A 15000-nucleotide genomic window follows, 5' to 3' on the forward strand; every position below is an offset into this window, starting at 1 on the left:
CCGAAGGAAAGAGACCGCCTCCGGAGGCGCAGGGTCGCTTTAAAGCCCCCAGATATCAGTGCAATGGGACAGCCCACGTAGACTGTCCCTTAGATATACTGGGTAGGCGTACCTCCCGATGTATTCAAGCCTGGGTAGGCCAAATACGTCCAAGGAGGCCGGCTAGTGGGTCCCTCGGTGCGGCGTAGTGCCGAAGACGAAGAAATGCGAATTCTTTGTGTAAGCCCTGAGAAGGGCAGGATTAGAACTGAAAAGTTCCGTTTGCAGTAGTCTGGCCTTGAGAAAGACCTGTTTTATAATATATCCTGGATTCCTGATTTCTGGGTCGTCGCTGGAGCTCGGCCTTGATAAAGGCCAGAAAATCTGTTCCACAGTGTGGTCGTATACGAATTCAGATTGGGAAGTAAATTTGGTTTTTTTACTTCCCAAATCTCTGCCAGTAGAAACTGTAGCCGAAGACTCCTTGTACAATCTTTCTAATTCGAAGTTAGACAAAACCAATGTCCAGTCTTTTAGGTTTCCATTTACAATTATATTGTCAATTTATTATTCAGCAAAATCTCCTCTAAGATTTTTGTAATTCTTAGTAACTCGAGCGCAAACTGCGAAGCGGACTTGACTAGCAGAAGTCGAGCTCTGCCCGTTCCGACCGCGGCGCGCGGTATTTATTCGTTCGCGGCGAGCGCGCGCAGGCTCCGCCTACCTTGCTCGCTGCCGTCTCTCGATGATCATTCGTTCTCGCGGTTAATATACTCTAATCGCTTTTGTTAAAGATCTGGACATTGGTAACACCCCCCCGCCTAAAGAAGTCGCATACAGTTTCTAGCTAGCTGAGACTGGGAAGTGTTCTTTATTAAAAATCTTTTCAAAATAAACAACATTACACAATTCTGGTTACAAAATTTCCTTACATACTAATATACACACATCTTCCCCTCTTAACTAAACTTAACTATTTACATTGAGTGCTCGCACACTTCCTCGCCTGTCCCCTTGCAGGCTCCGTTGTGCGGCTCGAGTCTACATAGGAGATCTTAACTACCTTATTTCTAATTCCTATCTATAAGTCCGCATGGCGTGGGTCTAGATGATCTTGCCCTTCACGCGGAGGAGGTGCGGGTCGCAGATCATCCACGTGGATGACCCGATCTACACCCCCTTTATTTACCACGTACGTACTTGGACCGAGTTGTCTCACTACGCGGCAAGGCGTCGTCCAGGTTGGGCCAAAATTCTTTTTAGTGTTCTTATCCTGGTTTCGGCATAGCACCCACTGGCCTGGGGTAAGTGTCAAGGCCGGCACTTTGTCTCGATCCGGATAACGTTTCGCCCGATATGCTCTAGATTTTTCCTGGGCTGCCTCTACGCGCTGGGCACGATCCTCATTTCGAGGTTTTCGCCTCTTTTGCAAAGGAGTGTCCCAGTCGCCTGGCCGAGGCAATTCATAGCCCAGTAAAAGCTGACACGGTGTCATACCAGTCGCGGCGTTTACTCTCGTTCTCAAGTTAAAAATCGCCTCTGGCAAGAGACGTTCCCACTGTGACTCTGGCTTCCCGATTAGGGCAGCCCGCAGCATTTTTTTCAGCTCTTGAACTCGCCGCTCGACTGGATTGGCCTGTTGATGATAGCCCGGACTATTCCTGATCTGAATCTCATTTCTTTCGCAGAACGTTTCCCAGTTCCGTCCGAGGAACATAGCAGCACTATCGCTAATGATTATTTCTGGGAATCCCCACCGATAACCAACTTCCTGTGCCACAAACTCGATTGCTGTATTTGCTTGAGCAGATTCTACTGTGCGGCACTCCACCCACTTACTAAAGCAATCGGTGGCTAGTAAAATGTATCGGTTTCCCTTTTCACTAGGGCTGTAGGGTCCCAGAACATCGATAGATACCATCTGCCACGGTCGTTCCGGTTCGTTGGGACGCAAAGGGGCAGCCTCCTGCGGGGGACTTCTCTTAGTGGTCGCGCAAGTCAAGCAAGTGTTTACGTACGCTGCGATTTGTTTACGCATATTGGACCAATAAAAATGCCTGCTGACTTGATTCTGAGTCTCATCGATTCCCGGATGTCCGGCGCCATCATGGTATCGTTTGATCAACGTGTCCCAACAGCGCCTCGGGACTAGCAACCTTTTCACGTCTTGGTTTGGTCCGATGTAATAAAGTAGATTATCCTCCATAACAAAATCATGCAAAATACGTTGTTCGTATTCAGACGGTTCCGGGTTAGTCCGGGCCCTCTCGATCCGGATCCGGAACCGCCTAACGCTGTCACTGGCTTTTTGCAACTCAGCGATCTCTTCAAACCAGGTTCGCAACTGGTTCAATGTCTCGAAATCGCCGGTTGTCACACAGACCATGTCGCAGACGTTGAGCATTTCGCTCAATTCATCCATCAACTGGCACAGCATCTCGTCTTCATTTTCCTCATCGCCGTCGGCCTTTTTATGAGGGAAAAACATCCTCTCTACGTCATTGTCTATATCGACATTAGTTTCATTTTCCGTGGGGTTTCGTGAAAGAAAATCCGGGAGTTGGTTTCTCTTCCCCGGAATATGTTCTATCGTGAAGTCGTACTCCTGGAGGAGTAGAGACCAACGGGTTAATTTGGCTTTCTCATCCTTCATACGATCCAGCCACGTTAGGGCCGAGTTGTCCGTAAACAGCGTGAAGTGACCGTCTTGAAGGTAGTGTCTATATTTTTTAATCCCCCATACCACGGCAAGGCATTCAATCTCATTTATATGATATTTGCGCTCAGTCGCGTTTAATTTTGCGCTGCCGTATGCAATTATCTTTCGTTCCTTGGTCTGCGGTTCCAGTTGAAATAACACCGCACCAATGCCGATGTGGCTGGCGTCTGTTTGCAAGCCGTAAGGGAGATCAGGGTCAGGTCGTGCCAGTTCCAGGGGTTGTGACACTGCATCTTTAATAGCCTGGAAGCTCCTTTGAGCTTCCTGACTCCATTGGAACTTTTTCTTTTTGTCTATGAGGTCTGTGAGGGGTGCGGCCACTTCGGCAAACTTCGGGATATATTCCCGAAGCCATCCGGCAGTGCCTAGGAAAGCTCGCACTTGTTTGATATTCGATGGGGGAGGAAATTCTTGGACGTGCAAAATATGTTGTTCCTGGGGCTTGTTACCGTCTTTGGAGACGACTCTACCTAAATAGTTTAGGGTGGTAGATCCGAATTTGCATTTTGATGGCGAAAGCCACAGCCCATGTAGTCGAAGCCGCTCCAGGATTAACTGTAAATGGTTGCAGTGTTCCTCTAGGCTGTGCGAGTAAACGATTATATCGTCGAGGTAGACTTTGCAGAATTTATCTACAAAGCCTACCAGAACCTCTGACATTAGCTTTTGGAACACTGCAGGTCCATTTTTTAATCCAAAACTCAGGACTTTAAATTCGTATACTGCTCCGTCTGGACCTCCAAAAGCCGTATACTTTCGGGACTCTCGGTCCAGGGGAGCTTGCCAAAATCCATTTCGGAGATCTAACGTGGTGAATAGGGATGCTTTGCCCATTTCACGAACAGTCTCCTGTATTGGTGGTAAGTATGGGGCCTCGGTAATAATCAATTTATTGATTTGCCGGTAGTCCACACAAAACCGCAACTTTCCCTCCTTCTTGGGAACAAGAACCACCGGGGAACAGTACGGCGAGGTACTTCTGGCAATTACCCCTGCTTCTAGTAACTTAGAAATTTCTTCGTGGACAATTGCCTTCCGTGCCTCTGACATTTTGCCGTATCTGGACTGCCTAAATGGTCGTTCTTCGCGAACGCGGATTTTGTGGACTACCGCCTTAGTTTGAGGTTGGCGGATCGTTTCCTCGAACACATCGGGAAACTGATTTATTACTGCCAATATCTTGTCCTTTGTTTCTCCGGAAAATTGGGAATCCTCCAGTTGTACAGGACTAATAGTTCTCAGGGATCTCTGTTTTGCATTATCAGCCTCAAAGTATATACATAAGCGCGGAGCTTGGCCAAAATAAATTGACCCTCGGCCAACATCAATCGTGGCCTGGGTTTTTCGGAGGAAAGGAAGGCCAAAGATGACCTTCTCCTGTAGTTTGGACAATACGGTGAATTTAATTTCAAACCTCCTTTCTTCAATCTCCACTGGTAGCGTAATCTGGCCCAAACTCTGACTTACATTGCTCTCGCATCCCATAAATACCGTGGCCGGGTTCGGGAGCCTGGTCAGGTCCATATTGGCTAGAACGCCGGATTGAATGAAGTTACTAGAGGCTCCGGTGTCTACTAAGGCTGAGAGATTCAAGGAATTTATTACACAGGGGATTCTCGGAAGGCTTCTTCCGAGAAGGGGGCGTTCTTCAGCGAGTGACATGTAGCACTCGAGATCTGAAGGAATTACTTTCGCGCAGGGGCTTATATTATTGCAGTGGTTGAAATTCATTGGGGCCTTTAGCTCTCCACTGCTGTCCACTCCGGCCCCATCTAGTTTTCCGCCTCTCCGTTTTGGAGAGTGGGAGCTGTCTCTACTACATTATTGTGGCTCCCACGAGAAGCGTTGGGGCTCGGCCTAGACGAAGGTGGTCCCTGTTGCTGGGTTGCTCGATGTGGTGGTCGATACACTTCTGTTGAATTGCTTGCCCTATTGTTACTCCAATTTCCTTGGCTACGCGGAGCATTGTTAGCCTGGGAATTGGTTGAGTTTGGGCTGGTTTGAGTATTGAAGCTTCTAGGGACTGATTTAGACAGCCGTACGTCTTCTTCGATACCAGCCGCGTCCTGTATAAATGTTTCTATATCTGAGTAACTTTTCCCCCTAAAGAAACATCTCAGTTCAGGCAACAGCAGCTGGGTTATAATGGGCAGAACTTCTCGTTCTCGCATATACGGAAACAACCTCTTTGCGAGTCCAAGCTTCCTTATGATGAATACGTCGACCTTCGTATTGCGATCCTGGTTCTCACCATAAAACTTGGAAGTGAGCTTTGCCAGCATTTCTGGGCTGGCATACTTTTGAGTTAGGCGTGACACCATCATTTGCCACGATATCTGAGTTTGTGCGTAGATCGAGGCCCATTTCGTGGCCTCCCCTGTTAACTGGGCGAACAGGATATGGACCCAATCTTCTTCTGGTACTCCACTCCTTTCTAGTTCTACAGTTAACTTTGATATGAAGACCTTAGGGTCCTCATTTTCACTTCCTGAAAAAGTGGGTAGCCGAAATCGTTCAAACCGGCTATTGTTTGACCTCTGAGCCTGGCCTATTGCATTACACAGTGCTACTGCCAAACGATTTATTGGGTCGTCCTGTGATACAGGATTCTCCCTTTTTACTGGTTCTTTCGTGGTCTCCACTTGGGGCTGGAAAGAAACCTGTTTCTGTGGGCGCCACTGGCTTGTTTTTATTTGGCCCGAAGCCAGAGAGGGCCATTCTTGAGAAGGACTAACGTGTCCTGTAGTTATCCTTGGGAGAGTCAAGGTGGTTGGAAGGGATGAAGGAGATTCTCCTTCACTTATCACATGGAAGGACCCCCCTTCTGCATCCCTGAAGGTGCTGCTAGGGCTTTCGAAACCCGGTGCATCAGCTCCTTCATCAAAGCTTGACGTAAGCCTACTGAAAGGGTTAGTTTGCCTTTCCTCTATCCCAAATCTCGCTTCTTCGTCAAAAGAAGTAGCTTCTAGTGTTGATGCCTCCTTCGGGAGACTCATTTGTGCCCCACGTTGGGCGCCATGACGCCGAGACGGTTCCCGGAGCGGTCCCAAAAAGGTACCCGGCTGGGCGTGAGTTTGCAAGAGACCTCTTGCTCCTAGGTCGCTCGTCGCAGGCAGACCAGAGCCGGCGGGTGCTAGGCCACCGGAGGATCTATTTCCGTATGTATCGTCGTCCTCGAAGATTAACTCCCAGTCCTGAACGCCTCGCGTCCCCTGCATCGTCGCAGATTTCCGGGGCAAGACCTTCTTTTGTTTACACCACAAAGTCTCGAATTTATTATTAGTATACCCTAAACTTTCTAGCTGTCTAACAGGCGCCGCGGGGGTACAGCTGGCCACCACGATGGCACTAGGCCGGACCAGAGGGTTCCCTACGATCCCTAACCACCTAGCCGACACACTATCGCGATTTGACCTACCTAACTCCCTAGGCCCGAAGGAAAGAGACCGCCTCCGGAGGCGCAGGGTCGCTTTAAAGCCCCCAGATATCAGTGCAATGGGACAGCCCACGTAGACTGTCCCTTAGATATACTGGGTAGGCGTACCTCCCGATGTATTCAAGCCTGGGTAGGCCAAATACGTCCAAGGAGGCCGGCTAGTGGGTCCCTCGGTGCGGCGTAGTGCCGAAGACGAAGAAATGCGAATTCTTTGTGTAAGCCCTGAGAAGGGCAGGATTAGAACTGAAAAGTTCCGTTTGCAGTAGTCTGGCCTTGAGAAAGACCTGTTTTATAATATATCCTGGATTCCTGATTTCTGGGTCGTCGCTGGAGCTCGGCCTTGATAAAGGCCAGAAAATCTGTTCCACAGTGTGGTCGTATACGAATTCAGATTGGGAAGTAAATTTGGTTTTTTTACTTCCCAAATCTCTGCCAGTAGAAACTGTAGCCGAAGACTCCTTGTACAATCTTTCTAATTCGAAGTTAGACAAAACCAATGTCCAGTCTTTTAGGTTTCCATTTACAATTATATTGTCAATTTATTATTCAGCAAAATCTCCTCTAAGATTTTTGTAATTCTTAGTAACTCGAGCGCAAACTGCGAAGCGGACTTGACTAGCAGAAGTCGAGCTCTGCCCGTTCCGACCGCGGCGCGCGGTATTTATTCGTTCGCGGCGAGCGCGCGCAGGCTCCGCCTACCTTGCTCGCTGCCGTCTCTCGATGATCATTCGTTCTCGCGGTTAATATACTCTAATCGCTTTTGTTAAAGATCTGGACATTGGTAACATTTCCAGCGCCGACGGCCTTCAGTTGTTCTCGAGCATTCGAAGTAGTAATAACGTATTTCGCTCGTACTTTTTTTCTCTATAATCTTCCGTTTGTATTACACAAAATGACTGGTAGAGGAAAAGGAGGAAAGGGATTAGGAAAAGGCGGAGCAAAAAGACATCGCAAAGTGTTGCGAGATAATATTCAAGGAATTACGAAGCCTGCCATCAGAAGATTAGCTCGTCGTGGAGGTGTAAAACGTATATCCGGATTGATATACGAAGAAACTCGTGGAGTACTCAAAGTATTTCTCGAAAATGTTATCAGAGATGCGGTAACATATACAGAACACGCCAAAAGAAAAACCGTCACGGCCATGGACGTAGTATACGCTCTCAAACGTCAAGGGCGTACATTATATGGTTTCGGCGGTTAGATTCATATTCCGACGAGAAATTTAAAAAAAAAAAACGGTTCTTTTCAGAACCACAATTTGTTTTCAAAACGAATTCGATTTATATACTTTACTTTGGTGTGAGTAATAATTAACGAATTACCAAATTAAATTCGAACGATATACCCATCTAATTTTAAGCATTATCTGTCATTCTTTTGATTACCTGAATAATTGCTTCATTTTATCCTGTATACTTAACGAAATTATTAATTTCAACCTTACTACATCTGTATACGAAGAAGAAAAGAGAAGAACGATCTGTACAATTAGATTATATACCACTCGGTTTCTAAATCTATAGGACAGGGAAGCTACTGGTATCTAGCTAGCTAGCTAGCTAGGTAGCTCCCAAACTATTCAATTATTCACCAATAGAAATTACATATGAAACTTTTCTGAAACGCCGCTTTAAAACGCGATACCATTTGTACGTAAAGAAAAAATTGAAAAAATGAATATTCATAAACTGATCGAAGGTTAATGAACCACTGTCCAAATATTATTGTTTTATGCTTATAATATTCATCTATCCCATTTCACAAATTACTATGAATAATAATAACAACCTATTTTTATATACTCGTCATTCATTTCTGCAGATATTGAAATGTATGTATGCATTCATCTATGCTATATAATTTAATTAGGTATAATTTTTTTCATTTATTCATTCCAATTTACTCATGATTGTCTATATTGTAATTCCACGAACAAGAATGTATAATATTTCTATGGATATTGTTATGTTTATTCATTTGTATACCTAAATCTGATATTACTGCATACATTTTATTTTCATCACGAATAAACGTACAGACATTCTGATATTTGATTTCAGCAAATAGAAATCACTTGTTTCGGCACGAAAATAAGAAGTTGAACAATAATAATATTATTAATCATGTATACATGTATACGTAAATATGCGCAAGCAAGAAAGAAACAATCGCATATCGTGCTGCGTCAACAATTGTATCGAAAAGCGATGACAAGAAAATAAAAAAAAAATATATGCAATTGTCGAATTCATTAGAGAAAATCGTTGTGGCCCTGATAAGGGCCGATATTTTATTTGTCGCTTTCCTCTCTCAGGAAATGTGTACTTATGCCTTCTTTTCGGTTTTTTTCGGTAACAAAACCGCCTGAATATTGGGCAAAACACCACCTTGAGCAATGGTTACTCCTGATAACAATTTATTGAGTTCTTCGTCGTTTCGAATGGCCAGCTGTAAATGTCTAGGAATGATACGGGTTTTTTTGTTATCGCGAGCCGCATTACCGGCCAATTCCAAGACTTCAGCTGCCAAATATTCCATTACTGCGGCTAAGTAAACCGGGGCGCCGGCACCAACTCGTTCGGCATAATTTCCCTTACGAAGGAGTCGATGAATACGTCCTACTGGGAATTGGAGTCCAGCCCGACTGGAACGGGACTTTGCCTTTCCCTTAACTTTACCTCCTTTTCCACGTCCAGACATGTCGAATCGTAGATTAGTATTATATATCGGATAAATTTAAAGAATTCACTGAGAATTATTCGATGTTGCTCTAACAGTAGCTTTCTATACAATGATTTCTATATAGAATCGACCTGTATTAATACCGTCCTACCGACCAATGGGCGTTCTCGAACGCTCAACTTTCCGGTGGGCGGAGCCTACTAGAGTTCCAGTTACTATCTGAAATAGTGACGACAGAGTGGCGTCTTTTACATTGAGTCGAAAGCAAACCTGCACGATAGTACTTGTTTGTTTGATATTGACGAAATTAAATTTTCAGAATGCCACCCAAAGCTAGTGGAAAGGCTGCGAAGAAGGCCGGAAAGGCCCAAAAGAATATATCGAAGACCGATAAGAAAAAGAAGAGGAGGAGGAAGGAAAGTTACGCAATTTATATCTACAAAGTATTGAAACAAGTCCATCCCGATACCGGAATATCCAGTAAAGCGATGAGCATCATGAACAGTTTCGTAAATGATATATTTGAGCGTATCGCAGCGGAAGCCTCCCGTCTTGCTCATTATAACAAGCGATCGACTATTACGAGCAGAGAAATTCAGACTGCAGTACGTCTGTTACTTCCTGGTGAATTGGCGAAGCACGCCGTCAGCGAAGGCACCAAAGCAGTTACGAAATATACCAGTTCGAAATAATTTACTTATTCCGGTCTACGATATACATTCTTAAAAAAAAACGGTTCTTTTCAGAACCACAAAATATTTATGAAAGAATTCTTACAATATCGTTTCGACGCTGAATGATAATTTATTTTTGCTAGGGCGCTAGGTCTCACTCGGTTGGGTTGCCTTGTTATCAGTACATTGTTACCTCCTTTCGTGAAACGCGCGATGATAATAAATAATTTTGCCACCTATATTTAGATGGTGCTTACCTACCTATCAACCTAAAAAGTTAACGTTCGTTACTGTTATACTAGTCATGTACTCTATTACTTATGTTATTTTTTAACGTGTTTTTTTTTATTTACGTGCTAATATGTTGTCTAAAAACGTTTATGATTAGCATTTCTGATTTCGACTATAACATTGACGATTTATATATTTCGGGTGGGGGTGGGTGTGTATTACTCCGTTATAGATAGAGCTCACAGTATCGTCGTTCGTTCGTTCGTTCGTTCGTGTTGTAGTATCGACCTTTTTATTGAAAGTATATTACGATGATTATATCTTATCGAATATAACATTAATAACGTTCGTTATTATTCGAATGCCGTTTTCATCGAACACTTTTATAGGGATAATTTTTGAAAATGTTGATGCTATTAGAAGCGTCGGTTCTTGGTTATAGTCGTGTATGAAGGTAGACACGAGGTCTCTTCGATGCCCCTATTCACTCGTGTATTTATCGAGTATTATCGGCTAATGTATCATGTTTCTATAGACAGTCGCGCCTATGATATTTATTCGAAGGTTCCTTCCAGATCATCGATTACGAGTATTTTCGGAAAGGAATTGTCTGGAGTTACGTCAAAATCATCAATACTTCATATTTCATTGTAATTTACTGTGAGTTGTCGAGGTTTAATATTAGCTTTTTCTTATCAGAAAATATTTTCGGAATACGTAGAATCTATCCACGTTATTGTGCTAGTCGAAGTCTAAATAGGAAACCGGCATTGATTTCGTAAAGAAGTTGATGCGAACATTTCGACAGCAGAATGGAAGCCGTCAATATCGTGTCTAACGAGAATGTCGAGCGTTCAGTCTCCCGTCCGCCTGTGCTTCGACCCAGAATATTTAAACAAACGGAACACCAGAGGACTACATCATTCTCTCTAGACGCCTAACGAGTGTAGCATCTATCTTCCGAGAATATATTGTCAGTTGTTTTTTTACTATGGCAGACATAGAAAATCAGAATTCTTCGGCTTCGGCTAATTCATCTTCGTCGCCGCAGGCACAGTCTACTGCGAAGAAAGAAAAGAAAGTTAAAAATCCAAGAAGTAAACCTTCTCACCCACCTACGTCGGAAATGGTTAATAACGCTATTAAAGGATTGAAGGAACGGGGTGGTTCCTCTTTACAAGCCATAAAAAAATATATTGCGGCGAATTATAAGGCTGACGCAGAAAAAGTGGCACCTTTCATCAAGAAATATCTTAAATCTGCGGTTGCTTCCGGATCATTAGTACAAACTAAAGGAAAAGGTGCATCGGGGTCGTTCAAATTGGCATCGGCATCTTCTGGTTCGGCAAAACCGTCGGCTACCGAAAAGAAAACGTCCGGTACGGCCGGTGCGAAGGCCAAAAAAACTCCCGTTAAACGCGTAGCTGGTGAAAAAGCTAAAACCGGCAAGAAGGCTGCTGCATCACCGAAAGGTAAGAAAGCCTCTCCGGAAAAGAAAGCGGCTGCCGCAGCCAAGCCTAAAAAGGTAACTGCCGAGGATAAAAAGACCGTCGCTTCTAAGGTTTCGTCCGCGACTTCTGCTAGTAAAACCAAGTCTCCTTCGAAAGCAAAGAAAACTAACAAAGGACCAACAAAAAAGCCGAAAGCACCCAAACCGAAAACCGCGAAAGCGACCCCTGCATCGGCATCTTCTCCGAAAGCCAAAAAAGCTGCCTCTCCAAAAAAGAAGAAGTAAATTCTTCTATCAGTTGACTTCTCTCTCCGGCGACGAAGTCTAAGAAAACAAATGGCCCTTTTCAGGGCCACAATTTTTTTTACAAGAATTCGTATATAATTCAACTGTCCAACAAATATATAAATAAATAGTCAGAACTACCTACCTAGCCTATCCCTATAAACAGAAAAAAAATAGATAAATAATATTTCTTCCGCCGCCGCCGCCGACTATCGAATTGATATGAATCGAATAATTTCGTAAAAGAGTAAAAATTAAAAAATATTGCTCTGTCTTTCTATTTCATTGAAATATGTCTTGTGAACAGTTGACTTATTTTCTGATATTGGGATCGTTTCAGGAAAATGAGTCAAAATCATTTCGAGATTTCCAAACTAAGGGTGTTCCATTTGAGAAATCACTGATTTTTATATCTTCAGAATTACTCATCGACTCCAAATACCTCGTTCATCATTTTGGAAATGTTACTCCTCCTACAAGACGACGGAATGTAATATTTTGATGAATCAATAATAGCTTATGTATTCTATGAGACTTGTTTTCAATTTTATAGGGAAATGGCTCGAGAACCGAATAATACCTACTTTTTCTGTATAAACGATCGAATATCTCGAGAACGATTCATTTTTGGTATAGGGTATATTACAAAAAGTCACTCGAGATTTATGCCAGGTATTCAAAAATATGAATCAGAGGAAATTTACGAAAAGATGGTGATGTTATGAGCGATCTTTCATTCAGTGATCGCTTGTTTTTCGTTATTTATCTCAGCCGTTTCTAAAAATGATCTTTTCGAAAGATTCGTTTCGGAAAGTAAAAAATTTCAGTATTATAATCCATATTTGGATCATACTGAACATGTTCTGCAAACACCCGTGATTTAATATTTACGTGATGCGAGTTATTGAAAATATCATACATTCATTCATTCATTCATTCATATCTATCGATAAACGAATTCTTTCATCAATTGCATTTTGTGGTTCTGAAAAGAACCTTTTTTTTGTATATATTTTCAATATATATTGGGATATATATATATGAAATTAAGCTCGTTCTCCGCGTATTCTCCTTGCTAACTGAATGTCTTTGGGCATAATGGTAACGCGCTTGGCGTGAATGGCGCACAAATTCGTATCTTCGAAGAGTCCTACCAAATACGCCTCGCTAGCTTCTTGCAAAGCCATGACGGCTGAACTTTGGAATCGTAAATCGGTTTTGAAATCTTGAGCGATTTCTCGAACTAAACGTTGAAAGGGTAATTTCCTAATCAACAATTCAGTACTCTTCTGATAACGTCGAATTTCTCGGAGAGCAACAGTACCGGGTCTGTAACGATGAGGTTTTTTAACACCTCCCGTAGCCGGTGCACTTTTGCGAGCTGCTTTAGTAGCTAATTGTTTTCTCGGAGCTTTACCTCCAGTCGATTTACGAGCGGTCTGCTTGGTACGAGCCATTTTCAAAACCTATTGCGAATTGTAACGAACGAAATGTATACCGAACGATAGACGGACAACATATGAACTGAGTCGGCTTATACACGCCAACTATTATATACCATCTAGACGAGACGCCATTGGTCCGATTTCCAGTTGTGGGCGGAGTCATGAAATTTAACAAAACCCGACCGAGTTCGGTGTAGAACTTTAGTCGAAGTCTGTCGTTAGTATCACTAACAGTATTTCATTCGTATCGTGCAGTATATAATTTATTCTTAACATTCGAAATGACTGGTCGTGGCAAGGGAGGTAAAGGTTTAGGAAAAGGAGGAGCGAAACGTCATCGTAAAGTATTGCGTGATAATATCCAAGGAATAACGAAACCTGCCATTAGAAGATTAGCCCGTCGAGGTGGTGTTAAACGTATTTCGGGTTTGATATACGAAGAAACTCGTGGAGTACTCAAAGTATTTCTCGAAAATGTTATCAGAGATGCCGTAACATATACCGAACATGCGAAACGCAAAACCGTCACAGCCATGGATGTTGTATACGCCCTGAAAAGGCAAGGTCGAACCTTGTACGGATTTGGCGGTTGAATTTAATGCCTCCCCCTGTATTGTCCTTACCGTTTCCATAAAAAAAAGGTTCTTTTCAGAACCACAAAAGCTTATGAAATGAATTCGTGTGTATTTTTTATATTTTTGAAGTAAGTCTCAGGTCAAGAAAGTAATACAAATCATGAAATTATGAAACAACAAAATTTAATTGACGCTCCGGAGGGGCGACTTCATTGATGATTCCAGTGGCGCATTTGCTTTTTCAGCTGCAGGAAAACCCGGAAAAACCTGCAGCAGCAGCAAGCACCACATCATGTGAACATCTTGATCTACTAATGTCTTCTCTTTTATAAAACAAAATGTAGGGTATCTCCAGAGACTACAGTAAATTTAGAACATCGCCAGAACACTTAGTGACACGACTATCGTCAAACTTAATCGACCTCTGCCCTCCGGTAGCAAGCAGAATATCGGAAGCGTGAAATAAAAATTTGAATTGGAAATTTTGGCGAAATAACCCGAACGGAAAGTGTAGTGAAAATATAAAAGATAACGGAAAGTGTAGTGAAAATATAAAAGATAACGGAAAGTGTAGTGAACGTTTACCTCTGCCTTCCGCGAACAAGCAGAATATCGGAAGCGTGAAATAAAAATTTGAAATGGAAATTTTGGCGAAATAACCCGAACGGAAAGTGTAGTGAAAATATAAAAGAAAACGGAAAGTGTAGTGAAAATTTAAAAGTAGCGGAAAGTGTAGTGAAAACATAAATATAACGGAAAGTGTAATGAAAGTTTACCTCTGCCTTCTGGGAGCGAGCAGAATTTCGGAAGCGTGAAGAAAATATTGCAGATGGAAACTTTGGCGAAAATAATCGTGAACGGAAAGTGTGGTGAAAATATAAAAGATAACGGAAAGTGTAGTGAAAATATAAAAGATAACGGAAAGTGTAGTGAAAACATAAATATAACGGAAAGTGTAATGAAAGTTTACCTCTGCCTTCTGGGAGCGAGCAGAATTTCGGAAGCGTGAAGAAAATATTTCAGATGGAAACTTTGGCGAAAATAATCGTGAACGGAAAGTGTGGTGAAAATATAAAAGTATCGGAAAGTGTAGTGAAACATAAATATAACGGAAAGTGTAATGAAAGTTTACCTCTGCCTTCTGGGAGCAGCAGAATTTCGGAAGCGTGAAGAAAATATTTCAGATGGAAGTTTTGGCGAAAATAATCATGAACGGAAAGTGTGGTGAAAATATAAAAGATAACGGAAAGTGTAGTGAAAACATAAATATAACGGAAAGTGTAATGAAAGTTTACCTCTGCCTTCTGGGAGCAGCAGAATTTCGGAAGCGTGAAGAAAACATTTCAGATGGAAATTTTGGCGAAAATAAATCATGAACGGAAAGTGTGGTGAAAATATAAAAGTATCGGAAAGTGTAGTGAAAACATAAATATAACGGAAAGTGTAATGAAAGTTTACCTCTGCCTTCTGGGAGCGAGCAGAATTTCGGAAGCGTGAAGAAAATATTGCAGATGGAAACTT

The 15000-nt window shown here is 42.7% G+C and overlaps 2 protein-coding genes across 2 annotated transcripts in view; both read right to left on the reverse strand.

Moving 5' to 3' along the window:
- LOC141486941 (histone H3) overlaps positions 1 to 325 on the reverse strand; it is a 1328-nt gene extending 1003 nt beyond the window's left edge. The window contains exon 1 of the mRNA XM_074185554.1: positions 1 to 325. This exon is cut by the window's left edge and continues 1003 nt beyond it. The gene's annotated coding sequence lies outside the window, so the exon portion shown is untranslated.
- A 12180-nt stretch (positions 326 to 12505) lies between these two features.
- LOC141486958 (histone H3) lies at positions 12506 to 12968 on the reverse strand. Its single transcript, XM_074185573.1, has one exon. It carries the CDS (start codon positions 12914 to 12916, stop codon positions 12506 to 12508), a length of 411 nt encoding a protein of 136 aa, XP_074041674.1. The 5' UTR covers positions 12917 to 12968.
- Between the last annotated feature and the right edge of the window lie 2032 nt (positions 12969 to 15000).

This window comes from Leptinotarsa decemlineata, unplaced genomic scaffold, assembly GCF_025532065.1.
Source record: "Leptinotarsa decemlineata unplaced genomic scaffold, Ldec_3_MD MMD2_tig00027543_RagTag, whole genome shotgun sequence".
Taxonomy (NCBI): Eukaryota; Metazoa; Arthropoda; class Insecta; order Coleoptera; family Chrysomelidae; genus Leptinotarsa; species Leptinotarsa decemlineata.

Bases quoted from the DNA above. Each gene is read 5' to 3' on its own strand.
- LOC141486958 (XM_074185573.1), bottom strand. From the start codon at position 12,916: ATGGCTCGTACCAAGCAGACCGCTCGTAAATCGACTGGAGGTAAAGCT.